Here is a 16116-nt window from a genome sequence, read left to right as displayed (position 1 = left end):
AACCCTTCCTATGACTTTTGTTTAGCTAATTTTTATAGCTAATTGTACACAGTGTTTAGCTTTCTTACATTTGTCTCTGTATTTTGTAAGAGCACAAGCTGACTTATTTGCAAGAATTTTTTGATATGCTTTCTTCTTTTCCTTCATTGCTTCCTTAAACTTCCTGTGTCCACCATGAAGTTCTGATTTTTCTATCCTTGCAGACAACCTCACCACATGCCTCTCTGGCTGAATCAATCAACATTATTTTCAATATTTGCCACTGCATCTCCAAGGTTTGGTTCCTGTTCTCGAACTCTTTCATTTTTTCTTGAATAATGTTTGTATATTTTAGTCTACAGTTCACATCTGAGAGCTGCTAAACTTTTATTCGCTTTAAAATTTTCTTACATGTTTCAAAACTTCTTAAAACTTTCTTTCTTTTCAATATGAAATTCAATTTCGGCCTGCTCAAGACTAAATGGTGATCAACTTCCAATTTCAAATCCTCTGTACACTCGTGTCCTGCACCAGGGAGAAAACATCACTATCAACACTAACATAGTCAATGAGACTTTTCTTATTCCTTGCCTCTTCTCTCCATGTGAATTTGTGCACATTTTTATGTTGAAACATTGTGTTAAAAATTTATTTTTCACTTGGTTAGATGATAATAAATTTAGTTTAATCCTTTATCCAAGTGAGAGCAAACAAAGTTTGCGCCTGAAAATATCTTCAGGACTGGGGTAAGGTAGTACAACACTGGGCAACTTGTAGCAAAGAAGGACCAAGCTAACATCACTCCTACCTCAGTATCTCCCATAATGCAAAACACATCTCCTTGCAGATATGTATAATGTTATGCATTAAGGGAAGGACCACTACCAAGACTAGTTTTGACCTTTATTGAGGTCTCTTCAGTGGGAGCCAGGCCCAGAAGTGGAGATACCAGGGAGAAGCAATGGCGAGGTCATCTTTACCTTTAGGAGTTGCCAAACGGTGTGCCACCTTTTTATTAAATTATTCTGGATTTAGAGAAAGATGTTGAAAGTTTATTTTTCACTTGGTTAGATTATAATAAATTTACTTTAATCCTTTATCCAAGTGTGAGCAAACAAAGTTTGCACCTGAAAATATCTTCAGGACTGGGGTAAGGTAGTACAACACTGGGAAACTTGTAGCAAAGAAGGACCAAGCTAACATCACTCCTACCTCAGTATCTCCCATAATGCAAAACACATCTCCTTGCAGATATGTATAATGTTATGCATTAAGGGAAGGACCACTACCAAGACTAGTTTCGACCTTTATTGAGGTCTCTTCAGTGGGAGCCAGGCCCAGAAGTGGAGATACCAGGCAGAAGCAATGGTGAGGTCATCTTTACCTATAGGAGTTGCCAAACGGTGTGCCACCTTTTTATTAAATTATTCTGGATCTAGAGAAAGATGTTGAAAGTTTATTTTTCACTTGGTTAGATTATAATAAATTTACTTTAATCCTTTATCCAAGTGTGAGCAAACAAAGTTTGCACCTGAAAATATCTTCAGGACTGGCGTAAGGTAGTACAACACCAGGCAACTCGTAGCAAAGGTGGACCAAGCTAACATCACTCCTATCTTAGTATCTCCCATAATGCAAATCACATCTCCTTGCAGATATGTATAATGTTATGCATTAAGGAAAGTGCCACTACCCAGACTAGTTTCGACCTTTATTGAAGTCTCTTCAGTGGGAGCCAGGCCCAGAAGTGGAGATACCAGGCAGAAGCAATGGCGAGGTCATCTTTACCTATAGGAGTTCCCGAAAGGTGTGCCACCTTTTTATTGTTGTTCTACCTTACCTCAGTCCTGAAGATATTTTCAGGCACAAACTTTGTTTGCTCACACTTGGATAAAGGATTAAACTTAATTTATTATAGTCTAACCAAGTGAAAAATAAACTTTCAACATCTTTCTCTAAATCCAGAGTAATTTAATAAAAAGGTGGCACACCTTTTGACAACTCCTATAGGTAAAGATGACCTCGCCATTGCTTCTGCCTGGTATCTCCACTTCTGGGCCTGGCTCCCACTGAAGAGACCTCAATAAAGGTCGAAACTAGTCTGGGTAGTGGGTGGCCCTTCCCTTAATGCATAACAGTATATATATCCGCTAGGAGATGTGTTTTGCATTATGGGAGATACTGAAATAGGAGTGATGTTAGCTTGGTCTGCCTTTGATACGAGTTTCCCAGTGTTGTACTACCTTATCCCAGTCCTGAAGATATTTTCAGGTGCAAACTTTGTTTGCTCACACTTGGATAAAGGATTAAACTAAATTTATTATGGAACATTGTGTTAGTAATAACCAGTCCATGTCCTGAGCAGAAATCCAACAGGTATTTGCCATTTTTATTAGCTTTGCTCTTTTCTCCAAATTTTCCCAAAATATTTTTGTTATTTAGATCTGCTATTTAGATCTCCAACAAGGACCAACTTTACTCTTTTGGTTGTGTCAGTTGCTTTTTCTAGAGCCTCAAAAAATTTCTTCACTTCTACCTTAGTAGAACCTTCTGTGGGATCATAGGCACAAATAAGTCTCATTGTCCAGTTCCCCATTCTCATATTTGTCCACATCACTCTACTTGATATTGCTTGCCATTCAAGAAGATTAGCCTTGTATTTTGTGTTCAATACTACAGCGACACCTTCTTTCCAATGATTGTCATTGCTTGAATATAACATTTTGTATTTATCGCTCAGATAGATCTCACCTGTTTTTGTCTTTTTTGTTTCATCACCCTTATTATGTCGATCTGGTACTTTTCCAATTCCTCAGCTAGCTCCATTTCTTTGCCATATTACCGATCTTGAACTCTGGTGATGTTGAGTTGGGTGTGTTTCAGCATTTGTTCCAGCTGCTGACCTTTGCTGTTCACCCTGGTTTCCTGGCAAAAACAACAGGGTCCTTGTTTAATCAGGCAATGCCCCAGCAGGCATGAAATTCTGTCATGTTGTATCAGCATTTTATATTTTGGTTTAAGCCAATAAGAATATAATGTGGTCGGCTAAATCCCAAATTGCCAGCCTATTCTTGTTCATTCGGTATCCAGGTAGATACCTAACAGAGTGCACCACGAGAAGGTGAGGATTGGATATTAGGTTGGGAGTCATGGTCAGTTTTCCACATTCTTTTAAAGGCTATGTGCAGGTTTCCTCTCAGTTATACAGCTTTAACAGTGGTATTAAATTGTCATGTACTTCCTTCAATTCTAACTGCTGATTTACAACTCAAATAGAGACTATATATGGCTTGATATAACGTCCCATATAGTATTAAAACACTTAAGGAATAGAACAACGTAGTTAAGGATATAAATTCAATTCAATTAAATTAAACTTTAATAAATATTTTCCGATATTTCGGCAACGTCACGTTGCCATCTTCTAAAGGAACTTACATAAAAGTTACGTGCACGTAGGCACTACAACACAGAAACTGGGAATGAAGAGATGAAGCTATTGTTCTCCTAACAGTCCTGATGGTGCCCTCTAGCGGGCTAAGTAGGTGTTCTTGGCCGTTGGGCTGAAGGTCTGCTGATGTAGGCCTCCCAAATTTGGGGCAGTCGCATACAACCAAATTTGTTGAGGTTTGGAGAATTTCTTAGGGCTAAGTATTGTTCTCCTAACAGTCCTGATGGTGCCCTCTAGCGGGCTAAGTAGGTGTTCTTGGCCGTTGGGCCACGTGATTAGGCCACGTTGCCAAAATATCGGAAAATATTTATTAAAGTTTAATTTAATTTAATTTAATTTATATCCTTAACTACGTTGTTCTATTCCTTAAGTGTTTTAATAATGCATAAGCAACGTATAAGCCTGTCTACGAGAAAGTCCCATGTAGTGTTTTGAAGGGCTCTCCTCTTGGTATCTTGTCATATGCCTTTTCCAGATCAACAAAATTTAAATACAAATCCTTGGTATATTCTCAAGATTTCTCAACTATTTATCTTAAGGTGAAAATCTGATCCTGCCAACATCAATGTGGCCTGAATCCAGCTTGTTCTCGAAACTTGCCTTCCCATAATTTTTCTTAGCCGTTTTTCAAGTATACTTGTTGAAATCTTACCAGGAACACACAGTGGGAAATACCTCTGTAATTCTCATATTCAGTTTTATTTCTCTTTTTTATGGATGGTACTGGGGGGGGGGCTCTGCTACAAACATCTGGAATTCGACCCTCTGACCCAGGCCTTCTGAATCATGCAATGCAGCCACTATAAAACTTTTATACCTCTATATTTCAGCATTTCTGGTCGAATTTCATCTCCAGCTGCTTTTTCCACATGTCAGGTTTTTGGATGATTTTTTTCTACTCAAAGTATGGATATGTATTCCTGACTGCATGCTGACACTGCTAGTTTCATTTAGCAGTCTTTCAAAATAATAACTCCAGACATCTAAAATATCTTTATCTTCAGTTTTCATATTACCTTTGTCATCTATGAATCCTTTTACAGTACTTTTAACTTCATTTCTAGACTTTTTCAATAGCCTTCAGAATATTTTGCCACCTTCCTGATACTTGTTGAAAGTTTTTTCACTTGGTTATACTATAAATTGAATATACAGGGTGTTCGGGATAAATTTGACATATTTATAATTAATTATATTTTTCCGTAAGTTACATGTATTAACACACACTTCTCTTCATTTAAAAGTTTGGACCCTTCTTCATTCATATACAAGATGTCAGAAAGGATGGATAGCTGGAACCCACCTGAATCATGGAAGAGAATAACTTGTATCATGATGATTCGTGCCCGCCATCAAAATAAGGATATTACGACTGCTGCCCAATGCTCCCTGAATACAGTAAAAACAATCAGGCATGAACTAGAGACTTGCAATGGTGACTACGAGGATGTAGCAAGAAGAAAGATCCCTAGCAGACGATCTGATTGCGTTCGTACAGCAGAATTCCTCGCAAATCTGCAGGAACAGGTGTTGAAGAACCCTGGCATTGGAATTCGGGCTTTGTTCGTGGAGTTGCTAACTGTAGTCAAGCCCTGGATAACAAGGGTAGCCAATGGTAGGCCGTATGTATGGCAGCAGGATTCGGCCCCTTGCCACACCTCTGGGAAAAGTCAAAAATGGTTGTCTGAAAATTTCTACGACTTCACCAGTCCAAATGTTTGGCCTCCAAACTCCCCAGACCTTAACCCCATGGATTATTTTGTATGGGGCGCAGTTGAAAAAGACACCAATCGCACTTCCAGTAATACAAAAGCCCAGTTAATGGATAAAATTAAAACAGTTTTTGCGGCCCTTCCCAGGGAGACTGTAGCATCAGCTTGTTCGAGGTTCCGAAGCAGAATTGAAGCTGTGATCGATGCTAATGGTGGTTATTTTGAGTAAATCTTGTTGATAGTATTGTAATTAACTCTGCCTGTAATGTTTTTTTGTCAATTCATTAAATTTAATAGATACAAAGAAGATTTTCTTTTTCCTTACGAAACTGTCAAATTTATCCCGAACACCCTGTAGATTATATACTATAAATTGAAACCAAGAATATAATTTCTTGGTTTCATCCTTTATCCAAGTGTCTAAACAAGCAAAGTTTGCTCATGAATTAATTTCATGAGTGGGCTACTTGTATATAGAGGCTAATAACTTCACATCAATTGCCTTAGTATCCCACAATGCAATGCACATATCCTTACAGACATGCATAATGCTATGAATTATGGGAAGGGCCACTACCCAGACTGGTTTCAACCTTTATTGAGGTGAAAAAGTAAAGGATGTTTGTCATAGGCCTAGAGTAGTTGGTATAGGGGTGTAAGAGATCCTAATAGTATTAGGAGAAATAAAAGACAGATAGACAATATGATAGATAGAGAAAAGGTCTCAGCTTCTTTTTATATCATCATATAGCCAAAGGATATCAGTTTTCCTTTTTAATCAATCTCATATAGATGAATAACAAAAAGACCAATTGAAACTAAAACAAAAAGATGACTGATATCCAGTGGTCAGCCTTATCTGAGTTAACTGCCTTAAGTTCACTTTCTCTGCCTGGGCATGCTCTCCAGTCATCCATGCAACCTTCAACTTTTATTGAGGTCTCATGTGTCAAGTGTCACACCTTATTATTAATATACTTCGGATTAGAGATAATGTTGAAAGTGTTTTCACTTGGTTATACTACAAATTAAAGATGCCAAGAAATTATATTCTTGGTTTCATCCTTATTCAAGTGTAAGCAAACAAAGTTTGCAAATGAAGTAACTTCACAACTGGGCTTCTGGATCTTGCTTCCACTGATGAAACCTCAATAAAGGTTGAAACTGGTCTGAGTGGACTTGGACATGTATAATGCATAGCATTATACATGTCCATAAGGATATGTGCACCATATCCTTATGGACATTGTGGTATACTAAAGTAACTGATGAAGTCATTATCCTCTATATACAAGTAGCCTAGTCATGAAGTTACTTCATGTGCAAATTTTGTGTGCTTATGCTTAGATAAGGATGAAACCAAAATATAATTTCTTGGCATCTTTAACTTCCAGATATTTATTTTCTATGTTCTTACCTAAGACTTCCCATGACTTAGCTTCTTTAGCTAATTTTTACACAGTGCTTCGCTTTCTTACATTTTTCTCTATATTCTCTAAGAGCATAAGCTGACTTACTTGCCAGGAACTTCGATTCTGTTACTGCTGCTGTGTACTAAAGTGTAATTGACTGCTTCTTTAACTCAGGAAGTTAAAGAGACGGTCAAGAAAAAGAACAAAGCATATTTAATCAAAACTCCATGGTGGACTCAGGAAGTTAAATATGCTTTCTTCTTTTTCTTGACTGCCTCTTTAACTCAGGAAGAGGCAGTCAAGAAAAAGAAGAAAGCATATTTATTCTTTCTGAGTGGACTTGCCAGGAACATCGAGTGGTTAGCATATCCGTTCTCCAGTCAAAAGGCTGCGGGTTCAAATCCCATCATGGGCATGGATGTTTGTGATTGTCTGTGAAAATACTAGTGGTGGTGATGGGAAGTAGATGGCGTTGGTGTAGATGATGATGGTAGTTGCATATTGTAGTAGTTGGTGGATTGAGTAGTGGAGGCAGAGAGTTGTAGAGCAGGTGCCCTCCCTCAATGAGTCTCTGAACTCTCTGGAGGTGTCACATAATAATAATAATAATTAAAACTAAGTAGTGATCACCTCCTATCTCAAATCTTCTGTATACTCATGTGTCCTGAACCAGTGGGAAATCATCACTATCAGTTATACATAGTCAATGAGACTTTTCTTATTTTTTGCATCTTCTCTCCATGTGAATTTGTGCACATCTTTATGTTGGAACATGGTGTTAGTAATAACTAATTCCTGTCCTGAACAGAAATCCAGCAGTCATTTACTATTATTATTAACTTTGTGCTTTTCTTCAAATTTTCCCAAAACATTTCTATGTCTGGTAATCATTTCCTACTCTACTGTTTAGATCCTTCTGTGGGACCATAGGCACAAATAAGTCTCATTGCCTAGTTCTCCATTCTGATATTTGCCCAGATCATTCTACTTGATGCTGCCTGCCATTGAAGAAGATCATCATCATCAAATTCCTGCCATGTACCCACAAGGGGTGTACAGGATATGATAGTACTACATGAAAAAATTATATCATTACTAACTTCCTATCTACAATTTTCCTCCAAATCAGTCTGTTACTTGTCAAGACTCCAACATTATCAGATCTTATATTTCTATCGTCTAAGGCACTCTGTACCGCATCAATCCACCTATATCTTGGTCTTCCTTTGGGTCGTTTTGCTGCCAACCTGGCAGAGAACACTTGTTTTGCTAATCTTTCCTCACCCATTCTGTTTAGGTGACCATACCACCTGAGATTAGCTGTGCTAATGCATTCCTGGATGCAGACAATGTCAAGTTCTTTCCTAATATCCTTGTTTTTAATATGATATTGCCATTGATGCCATCTGTTCACACCTATAATCTTTCTCAGGACTCTCATATCTGCAGCCTCTAATCTTTGGTCAAGTGTTTTACTTCTGACCCAGCTCTCAGTCAGGCCTATTATGTCGATTTGGTTCTTCCAAAAAAATTAGTATTATAAAATTTTGTTTGAGAGCATACAACATTTCCCCTCAATAACTCAAATACCTCAGTCATATTCTTCTGATAAATAGTTATAATTAAAAAAACGGTTAAGAAAATTCTATGATAAAAGAAGCCATTTAAATAAACAGATGGACAAAAAAGAGAGAGAGAGAGAGTAATGCTACTTGCTCCTTTACATATGGGTTATCAAAAATATTGCATCAACAAGATATAAAAGTTGCTTTCTCCTGACTAAACAAGATCTTAACTCCCCTTTGACCTCCAATTCCTTCCCATTCACACCTAAAAAAACACAAGTGTATAGCATCACTTGTTTGTAGAATTTACTATGTGGGACAAATAAGCTAGTTGGGAGAGTTATGCATCAGAACACATCAATGACATGGAGGGAGAGAGGAAGGGGAAAACAAATCAAGAAATGTAGAGCACACAACAGACACAAATCATCAAGTACTTTGATAGTTTACAAAAAAAAACTATATTGAACACAAGTTCTTTGTCAGAGCATTCAAAGAATCATAGGAAATCTTAAGAAACCCAAATCATTGCAATGAGAAATAAGATATGATCCCACATCAGGTTTGGTCATCTTTCATCAAAAACCTGGCGTGCGCGCGCACGCACGCAGATATCAGACACTTTTCATCACATTGCTAGCCATTGTAATACAATGTGAATTGCTTATTAGTCATTTTCAAATATTCTGTGTTACTGCTGCTGTTAATTTACTTGTTGCTTAATGTAGTCAACTGTAAGTGTTTTTATTTTTCTCTCCTTATAAAGTGTACTACAGTGTAAGGTTGAAACTAGTACAGGTTTAAGCTATGCAATAAGTGGATAACAAACAGTCTTCATGTGGAATTTACATTGGACTTAAATGGGACATACTTAAACATTTAACTTGTTGATTTTTAATTAATTTATTATTATTCAGGCCTCCATGGAATAAGAGACTCATTACAGGAAGTCCTTCCTAGGAAACACAAAGTCTATCATACCACTCCTTGAACTCATTGACTGTTCTTGCTTTCACCACTCTATCAGATAATGCATTCCACGGTTCCACCACCCTCCACGCAAAGAAACCACTCCTCACCCTATTGCTCAAAGCTTCCTTTCATAACTTTCAGGGATGGGCACTTTTCATCACTTCTTCCCGCTGTTCCAACAAGTGAAAGAACTCCCCAATGCTCACCCTGTAACTTTCACCACTCTATCAGATAATGCATTCCACGGTTCCACCACCCTCCACGCAAAGAAACCACTCCTCACCCTATTGCTCAAAGCTTCCTTTCATAACTTTCAGGGATGGGCACTTTTCATCACTTCTTCCCGCTGTTCCAACAAGTGAAAGAACTCCCCAATGCTCACCCTGTAACTGGCTCTCAACAGTTTAAAATCTCGATCATATCACCTCTCCTTCTAACCACCAAACTCTGCAGTTCACATTCCCCCAGCTGATCCTCATAACTAACATTGTACAATCCTGAAACCATTTCTGTTATCCACCTCTGTACCCTTTTCACAGTTAATTTATCCCCTTCAAATCCTAGGGACCAAATTTGAGAACAATAGTCTAAGTGTGGTCTGATCAGGGTCTTATACAATGGAATGATAACTCTTCTATCTCTGCAGGTCAGTGTCCTTCTCAGTATTGCAGCAATCCTCTGGGTTACTTTCACCACCTTTGCAATATGTTCCCTGAATTTCAGGTTTCTATCAATCATCAACACCAGATCTGTTGCCTCTTCTAGTTGTTGCAGTAGATCTCCAATGGAGTATGCAGCCTCCCATTAATGTATCCCAAACTTCAAGACTTTAGGTTTTGCTGCATTAAACTGACAACCCTATTCATTTGCCCATATATATCCAGTTTATTCAAATCCTCTTGCAGGGCTGTTACATCTGCACTATTACTAATATTGCTTCCCAGTTTTGCATCATCTGCAAACAACTAAATATCCCTTGCAATCCATTGACAATATCATTGGTATAAAGATTAAATAATACAGGTCCCAGTACTGAGCCCTGTGGAACCCCACTTTTAACCTTCTGCTTCCTTGATATTGCCCCACCATACACCTCTCTGATACCTATCAGACGGCAATCCTGAATCTTGTTGACTAACCGGACATCTACACCCATGTGAGGTAACTTAAATATCAGCTTATCATGTGGCACCCTGTCAAAAGCCTTTGCAAAATCCAAAAAAATGGCAGTATATGCCTTTCCCTCATCAACTGCTCTTGTCACTTTATTATAAAAGGCAATCATATTACTAAAGCAAGAGCACCCCTTAACAAATCCATGTCGATTCTCACAGATAACATTATCCTCATCTGCCCAATGCTGTATATAGTCCCTCACTAATTTTCCAAGATCTTAACAACTACCGATGACACACAAACTGGCCTATAATTAGACACTTCCAGTCTGCTACCGCCCTTATGCAATGGCATTATTTACCTTCCTTCCATTCCCTGGCCATCTTTCCTGTAGCCAGACTTTGATTGAAAAGCCAGGTCAAAGGAGCTGTCAGTTCTTTAGCACATTCCCTCAGCACCCGTGATGAAATAACATCCAATCCCACTACTTTACTGACATCCAGAGCACTCAGTATTTGGAGCACACTCTCCTCTTTGCACCTCTAAACCTCAAACCTGCCCTATCCCTCTAGTATTAAAACCTTCTTCTCCAGGATGAATAAAGTGTTCCTTGAACAACTCCACTATGTTTTCAGCATCGACCACTCTATTCCATTTTTATCCCACAATGTCATTCTTCCACAATCATTTCTCCTCCTACTGGCCACATAGCTAAAAAAATTCCCTAGGATTTTCTTTGGATCTTAGTGCCAATTTCTTCTCATATTCCAGTTTTGCCTTCCTCACCATACTAGTCACTCCCCTGGCCTGAGTCTTATATTCTTCATGCATTTGCTCTCCACCCCTCTCCTTATATCTGTTCCATAATCTCTTTTTTAACTACAGTTCCTGTTTGATATTGTTTGTCATCCACTTTACACCACATTGTGTCCTCTTCTTCACTCATGGAATACAACTTACTATTGCTGCTAACAAATATTCCTTCACAATTTCCCAAGCACTAATGATATCCTGGCCTTCCAATTCTGCCCTCCATGGAACTGCCCCAAGTTGATATCTAAGACTATTATAATCACCCACCTTATAATTCCACATATATTTCCTTTTCTTTAATACTCCTGCATGTCTATTCATCTTCCAAGTCAAAACCAGATGGTCACTATCTCCAACTGAGGGGGGGGGATGTCATCTCAGTTATTATCAGCTCTTCTGATGCTATGACCAAGTCCAAAACTCTTGAACCTCTTGTTCCCTCTATTACACGTTGCCTAAGACATTTGTCCCTCAAGAATTCTAGAAATTTCATTCCCTTATTACTACATGCATTTTCCTGTTCCCAGCTTATACTGCTGTAGTTAAAATATCCCATAACAATTATTCTTCTTGCACTTGCCAAGCTTAACTGTCTAAACATCTGCTCCCCATCCTCTATGCTCCTTGGCTTGTAGCAACACCCCACTAAATATCCTATCTTTCCCACCTCTACCTCACACCATATGCTTTCAAAACCATTAGTATCACTGCCTTCCAAAGCTTCCACTCTTAGAGGACATAAGTCATCACTTATCATAAGCAGTACTCCACCGTCACGTTTTCCCTTCCTATCCTGCTGAAAAATGCTGTACCCTGCTACTTCTATTCCTGTTATTATATCATTTTCTGTCAACCACGTCTCAGTGATCCCAATAATCCTTGGCCAGGCTGATGCGATCAGTTCCACCAATTCATCTCTTTTATTCTGGATACTCCTGGCATTAGTATAAAGCATAAAAATGTCACTGCATCTCTATTTATCATTATCTCCTCCAGACTCCACTGGACTCAGTGTTACCTGATGTCATCCCCCTTCCGCCAAGAGGCCACCCTTGTTACCATCCACCCTGGGAATTCTAGTTTCCCTACATTCACACATTGATCCGTTCAGAAAACAGCAATCTCTCTCTCTATCCAGATGTCTACACCCTTCCTCATTCAAATACAAGTGGTCTCTCACATAGAGTTCCTTTCTGTCCTCAAATGCCCTCCAAACATCCACATATTCCAATCCTCTCTTCTGATACATTCTGGCTATTATGCTATTCATTATTACTGCTTTTATGCTCAGCTGATCATTATGATACCTGGGTAACACACACTATCTACTATATTTTATATAATATATTTATTTTATTTTATTTTTTTGAAACAGCATTATGGGCTAAAATATAAGTTGAGCATGAAGCTGGAGTTTCAGCCATGAACTATATAACTGTATATATAACTTATATGAAAAGTTATAACTTATACAAAAGTTATATAAGAAATATATAACAGTAGTATACTGAATGGTTTTCTATGCACCCTTGACACACTTTCTGGAAAACTAAGGGGATGGCATAAGATTTTTGAATGGATGAAGACTTTTATCCCAGGAAGATTATTATTTCAGCGATTAAATCAGACCAGATGTCTGGATCAAGTGGAAGCAGTAGTCTAACCATAGAAAAGAGGAGCAGAATTCTTTGAGGATGGCACATTTGTGACATTGCAATATCAAAAGATAAACATTTTTGAGAGATTTAGGGACAGACATTCCATAGAAAAGGAAACTAGCAGAAGGTTACAAATTGAGTATTACCAAGGAGAAGGGAAACAAGTTCAGACCTGGTTCAGAAAAAAGATCAAGTTAATAAAATTCAGAGGATTATTTGAGTAATGTCATGATAGTATTCTGGTGAGTAAATGGAAAATTTATGTTAGATCACTTTCTGACTGGTAAATATTTCAGCATTCCTTCAAGAATGAACAGTGGAATTGGAAAAGGTAGTTGGAAATATGAATACTGAGGGTTCTCAAGGAAGATAACATCACCATATGGGTAGACTGCAGAAAATCAAGATTTGCAGATAACAATTTAAAGAGGTCAGTATGATAATCTGAATTTAAGAGTGATGGAAACAAAACACTAATGCTACAGAATGGTGCTAAGCAATTTTAAGTCCAAGAAGATCAATAAAAGGGGATTATAGTTTAAGCATCCTCTGGCATAGGATGTCAATGTCACAAATCCACAAGTACTGCCCTTGAAATGAAAAGAATCATGCTGCATATAGTCTGAAACCTATAGAACCACTAGCCTGTACTCTTGAATTGGGGAGGTTCTAAATCCTTACAGTATGTTTGGTATATCTATGAAGAATGTCCCCTGCACTGCATTTGGGGAGGGATGGAAGATGGGTGATATAAACCGGAAGCCCTGTTCTGGAGAATAAACATGGGAAATGGTGACTTTAGGCCCCTAGTAAGCAAAGTGGTGTTTCACTGGGCAGTGAAAGTCATCTGCTACTTAGGTTTACATGAAACAAAAAAATGGTATTAAACTAACCTCATCTTTTAATAATGGACATGAAGTGAGCATTACTTGCTCCTTAGTAAAGGAGAGTTCTTTTTCTGTTAGTTTTCTTTTTTCTTGTTCTGCTTTTAAAGCATGATTTAAGGCTTCATTTTCTTTTTTTAGTTCTTCACATGCAACTTCACTTTGATTCAACCTATTTATGTAAATCATAAAAGAAAACAAATCAATGTATTTAAGCACCCAAATATTAAGTTTGTATATTATGTATATTAAGTTTAACATACTTCTAAATAAATAAATAAATTATTATTTTCTTTTGCTTAAAATAACAGTACTCATTTGATGGCAATGACAATAAAAGCTCTTGATGCAATACTCAAACTTCTTATTATAATAGTCATACTAAGACAACCTCATGAAATAATTTTTATACTCATTAACTTTAAAATGCAATCTCACCTTTTCTATTTACTCATTCATGAATCCTTGGGATGGAAAAGATGAGATGGGTCATCATCATCATTACCACATTCCTGATATTTATCCTTAGAAATGTACAGGATATTATGATAGTAGTATATGAAAGATTTGCACCATTACTAATTTCCCACAGACAATTTTCTTCCAAATTAATATGTTATTTGGCAGGATTCCAATACTGTCAGACTATATTCTGGTCTTCTCAGGCACTTCTTACTGTATCAATTCAACTAGATCTTGGTCTTTCCCTGTGTCTTTTTCCTTCTATCCTGGTAATCTTTTGTCATCCATGCTGTTTAAGTGACCATTTCACTTGAGGTTAGCTCTGCTCACACACTCCTGAAAGCTAACAATATCAAATTCCTTTCTAATATTCCCTTTTTTACTATGATTCTGCCATTGATTCCATCTGTTCACTTCCCATTATTATGAGCATTCCCAGATCTTCCTCGGAATGCTCATATCTGTGGCCTTCAGTCTTTGATCAAGTGATTTATTTCTAACCCAGCTCTCGCATCCATAAGTTAAAATTGGTTTGAATACTGTATTGTATGTCTTGTGTTGGTTTATTATTTTGACTAATTTCTCTCTTATTCCATATAAATTTATTCCGTTGACTTCCTACCATATGAGCTTTACTAATTTTGTTGTGTATTTTCATATTTAGTTAGAAAGCTTCCCTAAAAATTGTGCATAAATAGCTGAAATATTTTGCTTGTTCAATAGGTTCTAGGATGCATTTGATGTTTTCCATGTTTCTGCCTGTTTTCACAGTCTTTGTCTTTATGTTATTATTATTGTTTATTATCAAAAGAAAGTGCCATACAGCTTCTTTTCTGTGATGTAAATTACAGAGAAATGGTGGATATTCAAGATAACATTATTTCAAAGCCAAACATATGTAGAAACTTCAAAAGTTTCAAAATATTGACCAAAGAGCTTATGAGAATACAGTCCTTGGTATTGGAGTTGCCTTAGCTTGCAATACTTAAAAGATATAAGGGCTGCCCAAGTATTTTAAGACAAATAGTTGGGAAATCATGGGAACAATAACAACGTACTTTAATTTTGCAGAACTCGATTCATTTATTATTTATTTAGCCTACATATGGGTAAAAATACAAGAAACTGATAAGCAAAATTATATACAGATTAGCATATCAGTTAACCAATCGGCAGCACTATTTAAGAATAAGTGCAAGTTCCTGAGGCCTCCTGGGAAGGTGGGAAGGAACAAGTGGGGCAGCCATCAGTGATATGATGCATAGTTTGCACAGCACCACACATGCAAAAAAAGAGTGACTGTGAAATTCCCCCAGACATAATAAGTGGGCAAGCAGCCTTGTTCAGTCCTAAATCTGTTTAATTTGTTCCAGAGGTGTTGAGGTAGACTGAGTCCTGGAGTATGACTGTTGGATCTGTGATCAGGTACTTGTTTGTAGTTCATTTCTGAGTATCTCCATCAGTCCTGAGGACCATCTTCTGATATTTCTACAAGCCAGATGGTAGATGTGGAGGAAAGACAGTAAAGTGGAGGTGAGGAGATATCTTGATTTATGGGAAAGCTGATCATATTTCTGATTTTTTTTTATTTCTTTGATGGTAGCTTCTTCTCTATTGAAGCATGGAGAAGTGATATGGGAAAGGACATGCAACTATAAGAGAGGATAGACCTTAAGGTACCACAGATGGTTTTCATTGTTATGTTGAGCTGTGTGACCACGAGAGTCATGTGGCAACTTCGGCACCAAACTAGTGAGCAATACTCTGCTGCTAGGAAGACCAGAACCAGGGCTGCTATTCTAGTGGTCAAAGCATTACAAGCCAAGTCATGCATAAAAGCTAGTTTATGATAGTGTTCCTGGCAGATATCTTTAACTTAGTTTTTTTCCAAATGTTATCATAGCATGCGAGGCTGCAGTCAAGTACGACAATAAGGTAGCAAGGGTTACTTTTATAGATTAGAGTTCAGTTGCATGAGTTCACTTTTAGTTTTCTGTGGACCACATGGGTAATTAGGTTAGCAGATAGTACCCAGGTTTCAAAATAGTTTTGCAGTCAACTCAGATCTTTACTGATCATTTCCTTGAGGCAT

The 16116-nt window shown here is 37.6% G+C and overlaps 1 protein-coding gene across 1 annotated transcript in view; it reads right to left on the bottom strand.

Moving 5' to 3' along the window:
* Window positions 1-16116, bottom strand: part of LOC150097879 (uncharacterized) — a 365709-nt gene that overhangs the window by 46799 nt on the left and 302794 nt on the right. Inside the window, exon 17 of the mRNA XM_090406619.1 lies at window positions 13572-13734. Coding sequence (XP_090262745.1) covers window positions 13572-13734 — 163 coding nt within the window. The remainder of the gene's footprint in view (window positions 1-13571; window positions 13735-16116) is intronic.

This window comes from Typopeltis vanoorti, chromosome 16, assembly GCF_054136105.1.
Source record: "Typopeltis vanoorti isolate ZY-2024b chromosome 16, IOZ_Tvanoo_1.0, whole genome shotgun sequence".
NCBI lineage: Eukaryota > Metazoa > Arthropoda > Arachnida > Uropygi > Thelyphonidae > Typopeltis > Typopeltis vanoorti.
This window is presented reverse-complemented; position numbering and strand designations above follow the sequence as displayed.